General features: G+C 42.6%; 1 protein-coding gene across 1 annotated transcript in view; it reads left to right on the top strand.

The window, feature by feature from the left end:
- gch2 (GTP cyclohydrolase 2) overlaps nt 1-14,100 on the top strand; it is a 35,307-nt gene extending 21,207 nt beyond the window's left edge. Inside the window, exons 3-6 of the mRNA XM_069931113.1 lie at nt 1,613-1,668; nt 10,591-10,622; nt 11,326-11,410; nt 12,090-14,100. Of these exons, the coding sequence (XP_069787214.1) occupies nt 1,613-1,668; nt 10,591-10,622; nt 11,326-11,410; nt 12,090-12,216 (300 nt within the window). The 3' untranslated portion in view covers nt 12,217-14,100. The remainder of the gene's footprint in view (nt 1-1,612; nt 1,669-10,590; nt 10,623-11,325; nt 11,411-12,089) is intronic.
- The last annotated feature ends 1,752 nt before the right edge of the window (nt 14,101-15,852 follow it).

Raw genomic sequence — 15,852 nt, 5'->3', positions numbered from 1 at the left:
CCTTGTACTGGACGGGGAAACTTAATGAGCCACCTGTCGCCCGGTCACATTGAACCTATGCCAGCATTGCAGATCGAGTGCCTACAAATCCTCCACAATGCACTCTGCCACATCATCAAAGCTCACAACCTGCCATACTCCATTGATGAGATCAGATCCATGACAAGGAACTGTCAGGTCTGTGCTGAGTGCAAGCTGCACACATACTGCCCAAACAGAGTGTAGTTAATAAAAGCCACATGCTCCATCGAGCACTACAGTGTAGACTTCAAAGGTCCCCTGCCCTCCACTGACTGCAATGTGTATTTCCTCAATATCATTAATAAAAACTCCCATTTTCCATTTGCTCAGACAGGACAGCTGCCACAGTCATCAAGGCCCTATGCAGTCTATTCACTCTATTCGGCTTCCCCAGTTATATCCACAACAATTGGGGGTCCTCCTTTATGAGTGAACTGCATCAGTATCTGTTGGTCAAGGGCATTGCCACTAGCTACAACCCCTATGGGAATGGACAGGTGGGGTGGGAGAATGCTATGGTTTGGAAGGTTGTCCTCCTGGGCTTGCAGGCTAAGAGTTTCCCAGTATCCTGCTGGCAAGAGGTCTTCCCAGAGGCACCTCATTCTCAGGTCCCTGCTATATATTGCCACACTGTGTGAATGTATGTTTTCCTTTCCCAGGAAATCTGCGAGAAGGACCACTTTGCTGGCATGGCTGACCACCTCAGCGCTGGTCCTACTCCGGAACTATGTGAGGAGTCACAAGTCTGACCTGTTGTTTGAAAGGGTCCATCTCCTCCATGCCAATCCCAAATATACCTACGAGGCATACCTGGACAAATGCGAAGACACCATCTCTGTTGGGGACCTCCGCAGATCTCCCCACCACTCCCCCCCCCCCCCCACCCGTACACCCCTCACCACTGAACACACATGATGCACCTGATCCCTGGTACCCTGCCCCAAGGGAGGATGCACCAGATTAATCGGCACGTACCAACCAGCACAACACTGAGTACATACAGGTGTCCAGGACCCTGTCTCTGCACCTCAGCCACAACTGGTACTAGGACAGTCCCAATGAATGATGAGACCACCTGAGATATTTGGTGATTTTCCCCTCTTTTTCTCCCCCTCATTGTTATGTATAATCATCTGGTCAGGCACATCCATTGGGTGACTGCAACTGTGACCCCTCCCACAGGCTCCTAGATAAAGGTGACTGACCCACAGTTCCCTCCTCAGTGCAGGTCAGTCGAGCAGCATGGTTGTGCCTTTGTTCTATAATGAATAAAAGCCTATTGGTTTCTCAACAACAATCTTTCGAGTAATTGATGGTGCATCAGTCATCTAGTGCCCGAACAGCAGCAAACATATCTTGCTATAGCAAAACCAGCCTCTTCATCCTATTGGCAGCTTCTCATTATTTACTCAGCATGGTAATGTTATGCCTTCCCTAGCAGTTTCTTCCTTTTGTTTCACTGTCTCAGGTATTCAATCCAAAGGCTTTTGTAGGCCTTGCTGTAGCAAGAGGTCATAAATGCATTTTAAATGAGTCCAGGGCAAAGCAACATGTATCACTTTTCATATTTTTATTTATTTCTCACTTGCAGGTACACATAGGTTACCTCCCAAATAAAAAGGTGGTTGGACTAAGCAAACTAGCAAGGTAGGTAAACTGCAAATCAAATTTCTTATTTATTTAAGGATTTTTAAAGCATTGATTGAGTCATGATACCTATTTGCATAAGATGATGAAAAATGCAAAGAAGGTGAAAAGTAATATTTTTGGAATCTTATTTCATTGAAACTGGAATACCAAATTGCAAATACAAGGTAGATACATAGGGATTGGAACTTGAATCTCCAAAGAAGCCTCTGCTTTCACAGGGCTTGTGGTGACTCCTGTGAGAATAGGATGTTGAGGGAGCTGTAGTGCAAATTTCACACAGTGAATATGAAAATTAATCCAGTCAGCTGGTTCAAGATGCTGCAATACCTGCTAAATTCTGAACTTTGTTACTTTTTCTGCTTGCACATCAAAACAAAGGAGATGATGATTGACTTAAGGAGAACCACCAGGGTGGGGTGGGGGGGGGGGGGGGAGGAGGAGGTGGAGCAGAGAGAAAGAACCACTCTCTGCTGATCATTGATGCTCCACTCTTGAGGTAGTCAAGATCACCAAATTCTTTGGTGTGCACCTGGCAGAGGATCTCTCCTGGTCCCCCAACACTAGATCCATTGCTAAGAAGGACAACAACACCTTCACTTCCTGCAGAGGTTGAGGAACGTTCAGCTTCCACACTCACAACATTCTACAGGGGATCCACTGAGAGCATCTTATGTAACTGCCTGGTTTGGGAACTGTACCATTTCAGAACGCAAGTCCCTGCAGTGGATAGTAAGGACTGCTGAGGGGATTATTGGGGTCTCCCTGCCATGATGGATATTTATAACGGCCGTTGTTTGCAGAAAGCCATAAACATTGTGAGGAACTCCACACACCCCTCCCACAATGTTCTCCCTCCTGCCATCCAGGAAAAGGTACTGAAGTGTTCAGGCCCTCACGACCAGATTACGAGACAGCTTTCTTCCCCCAAGCAGTGAGGCTTCTGAACTCTGGGGAAACAGGGCTAGCATATGTTACATGATATTTTGAATGATTTGTTATTTATATATTAAAAAATGTTTGAGGTAATTTATCCATGTAAATAACCAGCTCCATGGTCTTGTTTTCACTGCACAAGATATATGAATGACAAATAAATGTGACTTGACATCTTCTTGACAAAAGATAGCAGGTTACTTAATGCTAACTCTACATTTCACTGGTCATATGTCTTGGATGTGTGGTGACTTGCCTTCGCAACAGGCGAAGCAGCTCACGGAGTCACGGGCGAGTCCATGGCAGATGTGACTGAAAGCTCCGGGTGCAGGGCAAGCCCATAGCCTGGCAGCTGACATCATAAAGGTCCCAGGATTCGCAAGCATCATTGGGTTCAAAGGGATTTAAACGTGTGCAAGAATTCTATTAAAGATAGTTGGTTCAATTCGCTTTCGACTCTTTTTTTCGCTCGTTATGTGCCTACTGCGACTACGTTGGTGACTGACTTAAGCATACAGAATGCAGTTTCACTGAAACAGCTGACTATGGACCTCATAGCTGCAGGTCTGGTTTTAACAGGCTGAAGCACAATTCTAGGTCAGGAAAATCGTCTGGGATACTACAATCTGGTCTATTCACTCGACCAGAAAATAGCAGGCTGAATCATCGACTTTCTACACCAGCCATCAGTTGTGGACAGGTATGAAACGATCAAGGTCCCCCTGGTCTGTACTTTCGTCCACTCCCGCCAAGAGCGTGCAGTGCGGTTACTCCACATGGACGGCCTAGGCTACTGTGCGCCATCGGCTTTAATCAACGAGATGGTGGCACTAGCAGAAGGCAATAAGTCATGTTTACTATTGAAACATGTCTTTCTCGAGCAGAAGCCAGAAGATATTTGCCTCCTCATCAATGACTATGATTTCAGTGACCCATGGAAAGTAGCGGCCCACACAGATATCCTGTGGCACACCAAGCAGCATGGCAGGGCCTCCATCAACCAAGTTGCAGTGACACACCCTAAGACCTGGACCTTCTCCATACAACCAATGAAGCCAGTGACCCCCACAGAAGGGAGTGACCCCAGTTCGGACTGTTGGGTGTTTTTAACCCCAAAAGAGGGGTTCAGGAGCCCACCATTGTCGCCCACCCTGTTCTTTTCTGGGAGCTAGAGCCAGCTGTCACTAATGGCTATGGTACCTGGCCATCATGATAGCCTCCTTTACTTGTGGGACCAACACTGCGGGTGAAATTTCCTCGTAGACACAGGGCAGAGGTTAGTGGCCCCCTTGAGTCACAAAGCCCGTCTGGGAAGTCGGGACTGGTGCTCACCACTGCCAACAACAGCAGTATTTTCACATACGACATGCGGACCATCCCACTACAGTTCGGTTCCAGCTGTTTCACCTGGTCGTTAACGCTGGCAGCAGTGTCACAGCAATGTCTTTGCAGACGATGCCGCTTTAGTTGCCCATTCAGAGCCAGCTCTTCAGCGCTTGACATCCTGCTTTGCGGAAACTGCCAAAATGTTTGGCCTGGAAGTCAGCCTGAAGAAAACTGAGGTCCTCCATCAGCCAGCTCCCCACCATGACTACCAGCCCCCCCACATCTCCATCGGGCACACAAAACTCAAAACGGTCAACCAGTTTACCTATCTCGGCTGCACCACTTCATCAGATGCAAGGATCGACAATGAGATAGACAACAGACTCGCCAAGGCAAATAGCGCCTTTGGAAGACTACACAAAAGAGTCTGGAAAAAACAACCAACTGAAAAACCTCACAAAGATAAGCGTATACAGAGCCGTTGTCATACCCACACTCCTGTTCGGCTCCGAATCATGGGTCCTCTACCGGCACCACCTACGGCTCCTAGAACGCTTCCACCAGCGTTGTCTCCGCTCCATCCTCAACATCCATTGGAGCGCTTACATCCCTAACGTCGAAGTACTCGAGATGGCAGAGGTCGACAGCATCGAGTCCACGCTGCTGAAGATCCAGCTGCGCTGGATGGGTCACGTCTCCAGAATGGAGGACCATCGCCTTCCCAAGATCGTGTTATATGGCGAGCTCTCCACTGGCCACCGTGACAGAGGTGCACCAAAGAAAAGGTACAAGGACTGCCTAAAGAAATCTCTTGGTGCCTGCCACATTGACCACCGCCAGTGGGCTGATAACGCCTCAAACCGTGCATCTTGGCGCCTCACAGTTTGGCGGGCAGCAACCTCCTTTGAAGAAGACCGCAGAGCCCACCTCACTGACAAAAGGCAAAGGAGGAAAAACCCAACACCCAACCCCAACCAACCAATTTTCCCCTGCAACCGCTGCAATCGTGTCTGCCTGTCCCGCATCGGACTTGTCAGCCACAAACGAGCCTGCAGCTGACGTGGACTTTTTTACCCCCTCCATAAATCTTCGTCCGCGAAGCCAAGCCAAAGAAAGAAGTGTCACAGCTCTTATTGGGTGCAGATTTCCTCGGGATACACTGCCTCCTAGTGGACCTCAAGGGACAGCACCTAATGAATGCCAAGTCCTTCCAGACCTTGTCACGTGGCAAAGCCAATTTATCGGTCCCACACCTGGACTCTGTGACTTTGTTAGGCAACAAATTTGCCAGAGTATGAGCGGAGTTCCCGACTATTATTATGCCGCAGTTCTCCACAGATGACCTGAAGCATGGTGTACAGCACCACATCCCCAGTCAAGGACTGCTTCATGCAGGGTCCTGCCCAACAAACTCCGTATTGCCATGGAGGAGTTCAGGAAAATGGAGAAGATGGAGATCATTTGGTGCTCAGATCGCCTGTGGGCTTCTCCACTGCACATGGTGCCCAAGTTGGCTGGAGGATGGAGGCCATGTGGCGACTACAGAGTCTCAATGATGCCACCATGGCCAACCACTACCCAGTGCCCCACATTTAGGACTTTATGGCTGATTTTCACAGGGCACATATCTTCTCCAACGTCGACTGGTCATCAGATTGCTGTCCACCCCAGCAATGTCTCCCAAGATGGCCCTCATCACCCTGTTCAGCCTATTTGAGTTCCTCTGGATGCCTTTCGGACTCAAGAATACGGCACAGACATTCCAGCGGCTCATGGACTCAGTGGGGCATGGTTTAGATTCTGTCACATCTACTTAGATGAAATCCTGATCACCAGCCACTTGCACAAAGAGGATTTGACGCACCAACTCTACCACTGCCTGAGAGAATACGGCCTGGCCATCAACCCCATGAAGTGCCAGTTTGGGCTGTCAGCCGTTGATTTCTTTGGGCACCGCATTGACTTGCATGAAATGGTTTCCTTGCTGCCGAAAAAAGAGGCCATATGCCAGGCCTAGTACAGTCAAGGCCCTACAAGAGTTCGCGGCCATGCTCAAATTTTACCACCGATTCCTACCATCACTGGCTTGAATCATGTTCGGCCTGAGGACTTGCAAGGCCAAGAAAATCACCTGGGACGTGCAGTCAGCAGGCCAAGGATGCCCTTGCAAACGCCACCCTCCTGATACACCAACACCCCTGATGGTTGACACTTCCAACAAAACAGTTGGCAGCATGCTGGAATAACTAACTTGGGGTCAGCGGAAAACACTCATATACTTCAGCCGGCATCTGTGACTCCTGGAGGTGAAATATAGCGCCTTCAACTGGGACCTGCTAGTCCTCTACCTCACCATCCAGCACTTTCAGTATTTCTTGGAGGGGTCAGAAGCCGAAATGTTCACCGACACATCCATGGAGTCCTGCACCAGAGCCCTCATTGCCAGCTGGGTTGCAAGTTTCTACGTGCCAACTTCACCTCAGATAGGGGATGGGTATCACAGTTCACATCCAGCCTATGGTTGGTGGTGGCACGGCTACCTGGGACCCAGCTGCACCACACCACAGCCTATCATCCACAGTCCATCAGCCTGGTAGAGCATTTCCACTGGCTCCTGAAGTCGGCCCGGATTGGGTGGACAAACTCCCATGGGTGCTTTCTTGGCATCTGCACGGCTCCCAAAGAAGACTTAGTCATGTCTTCGGCAGAGTTGGTATACAGCGCCTCACTGATGGTTCCAGGCGAGTTTATGCCAGCGGCCCATGGCATAGAGGATTCACCCACGGCAGTGCTCACAAGACTTCGAGAGAAGTAGGAACACTAGCTCCTGGCCCAATATCTTTGTCCCCAAGGACCTACAAGGACTACGACTACATCTTTGTCCTCAGGGGCATGCACCAGACTCCACTCCAACGGCTGTATATAGGCCCATACAATGTGGTACATCAGAATGGAACCGCGTGCATCCTCCATGTGAGTGGCCATGAGGAGACTTTCACCATTGACTACCTCAAGCGGTGCCTCTAGACCTGGAATTTCCTGTGACTGTGCCACCCCCACCCCAACAAAGTCAGCCACCCAAATGGACTAAAGAGGTGTTGGCCGTGGATTCCACACAACCAAACACCAGTTCTTGGGGGAGGGTCTTGTGGCAGTTCTCCCATGCAACAGGCAAACCGGCCCACAGCCTGGCAGCTGACATCATAAATGTCCCAGGAGTCGCAAGCGTCATTGGGTTCCAAGGGATTTAAATGTGTGCGAGAATTCTATTAAAGTTGGCTGGTTCAACTCACTTTCAACGCTGTGTGCTTTCACTTGATGTATGCCTAGTGCAACTACAGATGCATGATAACAATTGGGTTCCGTTCCTCCTCCTGAATTTCATTGGTCTCTGGGGAGGGTTTTTTTTATTGTCTTCCTAAGGTCAGCAACTGGATAGATTGAGCATTTCTCTATCCTCCCTATTAATTAAAATTGGTAGATGCCAGGGCTGAATGCAACATGTAATTGTGCTGGAGAAACTCAGCAAGTCCTATGCGGCATCCATAGGACAAAAGGGTAACTAATGATTTGATCGTGGGGCCTTCAGCAGGTATAAGCAAAAACAGGAAGGCATCTGGATAAAAAGATGGTGAGAGAAAGGAGCAGGTGGAGGATCACAATCTAAGAGGTAAAGGGTTGGTACTGGGTTTTGGGGGGGGATGGGGCGTAGAAGAGAAAAAATCTGGGACACTTTCCTGATAACATTGATTGATAGAGTGAATTGTATTAAAATGAACATATTTCCTCATCTACAGTACCTCTGCCAGTCTCTCCTGACACCACGACCACAGACATTCTTTCAAAATTAGTATAAATGAATTAGGAGATATTTATGGAAAGGAAAGATAGCTAGAATCTCCATGTTTTTTAAAAAAAAATAACGGAAATATCACAGGAGGATTACAACTTCCCAACTTTAAATACTATTATGGCACAGATGAAGTTTGTCACTTTCCTCTAGAGTAGAAAGTGGCAGAAGAATTTGTATATAAATGGGCTTTTAACTTTATTTTTGCTGGAAAAAGAAGCACCGACAATAAAACACATTTTGTGCATTTGGTATAAAATGGCATGAGAAAAAAAATTACCCCCAAAACACCCTTGTTTTAGAACAGATTAATTCCTTTAACTATGGACAATCTAATTCTATATGTCTGGTTCCATAAAGAGATCAGATATGTAGAAGATTGTTACAAGGGCATTTAATGTCATTTGAAAAATTAAAAATAATATTTCTAATACAATCTTCTGTTACTTTAAGAATTTTTCTCAGGGAATTAGGACTGACTATGATGTTACCAGAGAGCAGTGAAATGTAGATTCTAATTCGAAAAGGGAACACAAAGAAATTCACATCAGTTATGTATTCTTGAGTCGGGTACTCCTAAACAGGAGTTCTAATAGACCAAAACAAAAATGGGAAGAATATTAGTATTGATGTCAAGACCTCGTCAAATTTATCATGATTGTATGACGAATACAATTAATGTAAGATGTTAGCTAGTGCAATATAATTTTTAGCATCAGCTATATCTTGCCCCACCAAAAATTGCATAAATTAAACTCTATAATTTTTCCGATATGTTTTATACATGGGGAAGAGACGGGTACTTTCTTATATTTGAAACTCCTTTTGGGAAAATTTAAGAGTTTTACTAAATCAAATTATTGGGAAACAATTCCCTCAAAGTCCAGAATTGTTTCTCTTAGTAAATACTGTGGATGTAAAAAAACCCAAAATGAGACTGTAAGTACCAATTAGATTTGTTAAAATTGCATTGGCAGTGGCCAGGAAATGTATTGCAGTTACCTTGTAATTCGGAGATGCTTAGTTGTGTTCCCCTGGAGAAAATCACTTACAATTTAAGGATTAACTACAACACATTTTCACAGGTATGGGATCCTTAACTACAAAGTGTAGGGTTGAGTACTTAATAAATAAGATATTTATTCAATTTTTTTCTTCCCTTAATTTTTCCTTTTATGGGGGCTATATTTGCAACACATTTCTGTGATGGTAATTTTGGTACTGCTTGTTGATTTAAAAAAAAAATCAAGACAAAATATTCAAAGGAAAAGGTTGAGGGAGAGGGCTGAGCACAGATTTTGAATGGAAGGGGTTATTGAGCTGGACACAGTAAATGTGTAAAGCTGAGAGATTCAGTTGTTTGCACAGCCCACCCCACTTTCTTTTCCGCCAAGTATCAACCCAATTCTGACATTAGTTGCAGGTTACTTGTGGGAGCACCCTGGCAGCAAGGCTGATTTCCCTGTCCATTATTTTTGGACAAAGTGCAGCACAAAGCAGCTCATTCAGATCAGCTTCATCTTGGAGCTTTAATCTGTTTAGGTCTGTGGTTCTCAACCTTTTGCCATCTGCCATCAATTTCACATTAAAAGGCACTTTGTGTGTATATAACTAAACTTTTTGGACTTGAAGTGACATTTTGTATATTGTTATGAATTCTAAATGAAAGACAGAAATATACAAGAGAAAAATTACAAACCTGCACATCTACCTTCATTTGACAAAATAAAAATTTACACCGATTTCTACTTCATTTTGACCCCACCTCAATGCATTTGCCAACTGACAAGAGACCAAAACGCACATGCACCAATATTTATCCACTAATCAATCCAAAAATAAAGTTAACATGAATTTGAGTGCCTTTTAATGTGAAATTGATGACAGATGGCAAATCATCTGGTAGATTTGGAAATGACCTGAATATAAGCAACCTGCTCATTTTCCTGGAGCACAAAATATTTCACTGTTATTGTATGAACCAATGCAGCCTGATACTGGGCAATAAACTTGAGCCAGCTTGGACACTCCCTCTGTCTGAAGATAGCTAAATTTGGTATTCATAGTTTGAAGTCAAGAATTTTACATGCAGAGAAACAATCTGATTGCATGTTCAGAACCTTGCAGTAGTCAGTCTTGTTTAATTTAGGCTACTGTTCTTAATTAATCTAAAATGACAATTACATTAGGTGAGGTATCAATCTACAGATTTGAAAAATAATTACAAATATTCCACATGAACAACAGTGTTTTGTAACAAAATGGATTCCATGTGATTTCAATGTTTTTCATCTTCAAGTCAATTACATACTCTTGACTATTACAAACTCTAGGTTTGCATGTGAAATTTCATGTTTGCATTCCCAGGGTCCAAAGGATCAAATTGAATTTGTTACTCAGAGCCTGAATGTTTGAAATTGAATTAGGCCTGGGACTCTTATGAGGAAGCTTCTGAATAAATTGTCCACAAAAAAGTCTCTGGATACATTATTTTAATAGGTTCTTGAATAGCTAATCTATTGTATAAAATGTCTGTAATAATGAAGGAAAAGTTTAAATTATTAAGCATGTTGATATATCAGTCAATCAAAGTTTATTTTTTAATATACTGGTGTTGAAAAGTACTGTTTTTCATTGGAAACCTATTTTAATATCACATTTTAACTTTTTGACATTTTCAACTTTGGCAATATTTGTACAGCTGTTAACCAATGAATTGAAATATGACAAATGCAGGTGGTTTATTTTTCACATGCACTTGAAATTATTAATAACCAATAATGCCAAACTGACAGTTATCTTTTTCACAGGATTGTTGAAATCTACAGTAGAAGACTTCAAGGTACCAGTGTTCAAAAAGTTTTTTTTTATTACCTCCTAAAATGTTTAGTTTCTAAATATTATAGATTACTGCTTTTAATTCCTTATCAAATCCATGCTAACATATCAATATTATGGTTTCATTCTAAATTTCATTAAATCAAACTCTTCATCTTGTGGGGAATCACTTTCACCCATGATATGGGTCACAGATCAGATGTCTAGTATGCATTGTTTCCAGATGGTTTCACATATTCACTAGATTATACCAGGTAGATTGTCTAATTAGAAATGGATGCTGGTTACAATTCAAGGATTTGGACTGGGATCAAGCTTGAATACTAAAACCAATCTGATTTTTTTTTTTAAAAACACATTTTCTTTGTGCCTTCCTTCCACATTTCTCTATTATACCACATGTATATGTCAATCCTCTTGTTGCAGAAAGTTTTCAGATTTGCTATGAAATAAATTTTTGCTATAATAATACAATGGCCAGAGAATGGTATGTTTCTTGACATGATTTAACTGTAAACCAATCATATTTAAATGTGTAAGTACCCTTTTGGCATCCACCTTTTGAAAGTAATTTTGAGGTGTCTTTAACATTCAACTTTTAATATATTTGCATTGCTATTTCTAAATTTTGACTTTTTTTCTCTATTCTGTTGCTATTTGTAAATATAGTTGTTGTAAGTGAGCTGTCTGACATTTATTTATTGCAGTTCAAGAACGGTTGACCAAGCAAATTGCTGTCGCCATCACAGAGGCTTTGAAACCAGCTGGAGTAGCAGTCGTCATAGAAGCCACGTAAGCATACTCTTGTTCATGTAAGCAGCTATTTTGCACAGAAAAGTCCCAGCCTCTCCCTGATAAATTAAAGCCTATCAGTTCTGGTAACATTCCTGCAAATCTTTTCTGCATCTTTTCCAGCTTAATGATATCTTTCCTATAACTGGATGACCATAACAGTATGCCAAGTGTGGCTTCACCAGCATCTTTTACAGCTTGTAACGTGATGTCGCTGCTCTTCCTGTCAATGCCCTGACTTATGATGGTGTCCCTGCCCTTGCATTAACCCCGAAATCCAGAGTAAAGGCTAAAATCTTACTGACTGTCAACAAGTAGCTCTGGCATCTGACCTTTCTGGGTCAAATGAACCTGGAGCAATGACTTCCTGAGGAGAGGCCTTTGAAAATGGATGAAAGTGTTACATTTTTCACTATTCGATCTTTTTTTAAAAAATTGCATTGTGTTTTTACTTGAAGCAGACTGGAATCTACATCAAGAACCCTCAACCCTTAAAGTCTGTTCATGTATTAAATTATTCTATGACGTAAACTCTCACCTGCAGCTAAACTGTTAAAACAGTTAAAAAATGACAAGGTTTCAAAAAAGAGCAATGCCACAGCAATCTTTCTAGCATTAAAGGGATAGCTGCTATTTTAGCATTTGGAAAAACTTGCAACTAACTTGATCTTATTGACAGGCACATGTGTATGGTGATGCGAGGTGTGCAGAAAATGAACAGCAAGACAGTAACCAGCACAATGCTTGGAGTTTTCCGTGAGGATCAAAAGACACGGGAGGAATTCCTCACCCTGACAAAGGAATAGAAGAAACTCTCTGAAACGAGGAATGACTTTTGACCTGCCTTGAAAAAGAGGATTGCATTGAAATTTCAAAGACATTTGATTCCTGTACAGATTGAATGCTGAGGATTCCAATTAATTCGTTTAATTCCAGCTACAGACCAATGTTTTCCCAAAAAAAACCCACTTCTTTTGTGTTATCACACCATATCTGCCTGACATAAAATGTGTTATCACTATGGTGTGTAATGGCAATTTACTTCATACCTGTCAATATTGTTGGAGATGCAAGAGATTGCAGATGCTGGAATCTGGAGCAAAAAAATACTGCTGGAGGAACTCTGAGTCAAGTAGCATCTGTGGAGACAGTGATAATGATGACATCTTGCACCAGAACTGAACTGTATAAGAAGAGATGGGAAGGGGTGAGGAAAGAGCTGTCCATTGATGAGGAGGGGTTGTTGGCCGATGGATCCAAGTGGGGCAGGGAAGGGTGGAACTCGTGACAGGCTGGGAGGTGAGACCACAATGAACTGTTATTTACGGGATTTGATAAGAAGGGAAGGTGACGAGTGGAACCAGATAAGGGAGAGACAGTTGGAAGATGGGAATAAACGGGGAAGGGAATTTGTGGGTGATGGGCAGGAAGGGGTTTGGAAGGAATGTGTAAGAGGACCTGGATGGATCAGAAGGGGGAGAAATCAAAGGGGGTGTGAGTTACCTGAAATTAGAGAATGCCATGTTGGGATCCAGACTGTCAATATTGTTGCTGTGACTAATACTGCAGTTTCATTTCATACTCAAAACAAATTTCTAATCTCAGAAGTTTATTTTTAATAATAAATAACTATTAAACCAACATGCCAGTTTATTTGATTAAGGTTTCAAGTCTAGGCACTAAATGTATGGAGAATGTGCTATGTCACTATTCAGCAATCTCATCACTTTTTATTTGTTTAAAGTTCGAAGCCAGGTTAGGCAATGGTTTTTCACTTCTCTTATTTGGTTTGGCTCACAGAAGAACAAGTCAAAAAGTTGACTCTTTTTCTGTTGACTTCAACACTCAATGTCAATCAAATTTGTAATTTTTTACTAACAGGCAAGATGTAGATATCTTAGATGCTACATGGGGGGGAAAAAAACTCTACCAAATGCACTTCCATTTAAAACACTTTTTAAGGAACCTAACATTTACATTCAGTCGTTCCACCACAGATTTGGAAGCTTTTGACTTTGTATTTCGTGAAATGTCCTGTGACCTTGCACAAAAAAGTGAAATTTGTTTGATTATTCCACTTTGTAAAATTTCCTTTAATTTGAAATTTTATGTTCGGTGTGTGTATTTTTTTCCCAGTTGTGTATATTTATTACATCTCTGCTCTTGATGAATTACTGGAACAGTATAATCAGGACTCAATGTTCAATTTCCAGCCCATAGAGAGTTGGCTAAATAGTCCCCAACATTCCTACCCCGTGTTTGAGGTCATTATCCAGATCCTGGCTGTATTGACAGAGGACAGTCTTCTCTTTGTCAAATGGGATTAAAAATATCTAGACTAATGCTTAAAAAGCCCTTCTTTAATAGACAATGGCAGTGATCTATTCCCTCAGAAAAGCAGCAGACTCCTTCCACTGTCCAAATTCTCTTCTTCCTCCTCACCCCCCCACCCCACCCCGATTCCAAATCACATACCACTGGATTCAAGGACTGTTTCCTGCTGTCATTGGATTCCTGAATGAAGTTCACACTAGTAAAATTATGTTGCCTTCGCTCTGTTCTACCTGAACCCTCTGTAACTCTGCATTGTTATTGCTGTACTCTGTATGGGTTGACTATCTGGACTGCTTGCAAAACAAACATTCTCACTGTACATGTGACAATAAACTTGAAATGAACTGACAAAAGAAGGGCATTTGTCTCATTGTTTGATTTCCACTATTCTCAGAATACATTTTATTGCCAGTCTTTTCTCATCAACTCCATTGTCTGAATACTTGAATGGAGATTTGAGGAGCAGATTTATTTAAAATAAATTTCTGCTTCCACTGAAAAATGTAATTTTTCTGTTTTTTTAAACTAACACAAATTCTGACACCAGTCCATGGTTGCATAGACAGCTAGTTATAAATAAAGAGCATGCATTTACAGGCATCCAAAAGTCCTTCACAACTTATGAAGTTCTTTCTGAAGTATAGTTATTGATGTAACGACGCTGCCAGTTTGTGCACAGTAATCCGATAATCAGGTAATTTGTTTCTGAAATTGGTGGAGGGCAAGGACGATGGGGAAATCTGCTCTTGGTTTCTTTTGCATACAATTGAGAGGATTCTAAAGATAGCACCTGTATATGTGCTGAAGTTTAAATACATTGGATGTATTTAAGGCAGAGATTGATAGGTTTCTGAATAGTGAGTATCCAAGGTTATGGGGAGAAGGCAGAGGAGTTGGGGCTGAATGGGTGAATGGATAAGCTCATGATGGAATGGTGGAGCAGACTCAATGGGCTGAATAGCCTACTTCTCCCCTTAATCTTGTGGGTCTTGTGAAACAAGGTCCGAATCCTTACATTTAGAAGTGAAAGTGTTACCTCCAAGCCATGACACCCTATATTAAAAAATAAAATTAATGGATAATGTTAAACTGGTGCTTTGTAATGTAAAAACACAATGTTGGAGAAACAGCACATCAAATAGTGTCGTTTCAGCTGAGTTTCTGCAGCATTGTTTTTGCTTCCACCACAGAGTCTGCAGACTCATGTTTTGCGTGTTTTTACCTTGACCTGCTTTGTAATATTCTGTAGTCGTTCTTCAAAATGACATATTGTACAGCCTTCGAGTTCTAATTGTATTATTAAAATGTCTTGAAAATATAGAAATTAACCATTTAGTGGGTCATTCAGCCCATCAGGTCAGTGCTGACCATGATGCCAGGTTAAACTGCACATCAACCTGCATATATGGTCGACATCCCTCTGTCCCTTGCCTGTACTTGTCTGAATGTTTCTTCAATGCTACTATCATATCTTAGAACATTGCAGCACTGTACAGGCCCGTCGACCCATGATGTTACGCCAACCTCTATAAACCTACTCAATAAACTATATGTCCCTATTGCACCAGCCTCCACCATCACTCCTGGCAATAAATTCCTCCCCACATCTTATACAGATATCCTCTGGTGTTTGCTACTCCCACCCTGGGAAAAAGGTGCTGACTGTCTTTTCTATCTGTGCCCCTCATAATCTTGTAAACCTCTCTTGTCACCTCTCAATCTTCTTCACTCCAAAGAGAAAAGCCCTAGCTCTGTTGAATCATGATCCAAGAAATATATTGATAAATCTCATCTGCACCTTCTCCATGGCTTTTATGTCCTTCCTATAATAAGGTGACCAGAACTGAACACAATATTCTAAGTATTAAAACGTGAAAGTCTGTAGACACTGTAAAACACAATGCTGGAGAAACTCAGCAGGTCAGACAGTGTACTTTATATAGCAAAGATAAAGACACATAAGCAATGTTTCAGGCTTGGGCGCTTCATGAAGGGTTCAAGAGTTTAAAGGCTCGTAATGCAGCCACAACCAACAGGACCATGATACCAACCTGGAGAGATTTCTCCAGACGGCTGAGGAGCTGAACCTCACAACAAAGAAGTGTATG

Source organism: Narcine bancroftii, chromosome 4 (genome assembly GCF_036971445.1).
Source record: "Narcine bancroftii isolate sNarBan1 chromosome 4, sNarBan1.hap1, whole genome shotgun sequence".
NCBI classification, from domain to species: Eukaryota; Metazoa; Chordata; class Chondrichthyes; order Torpediniformes; family Narcinidae; genus Narcine; species Narcine bancroftii.
The sequence above is the reverse complement of the archived record's forward strand: the minus strand, read 5'-3'. Positions and strand labels throughout refer to the sequence as shown.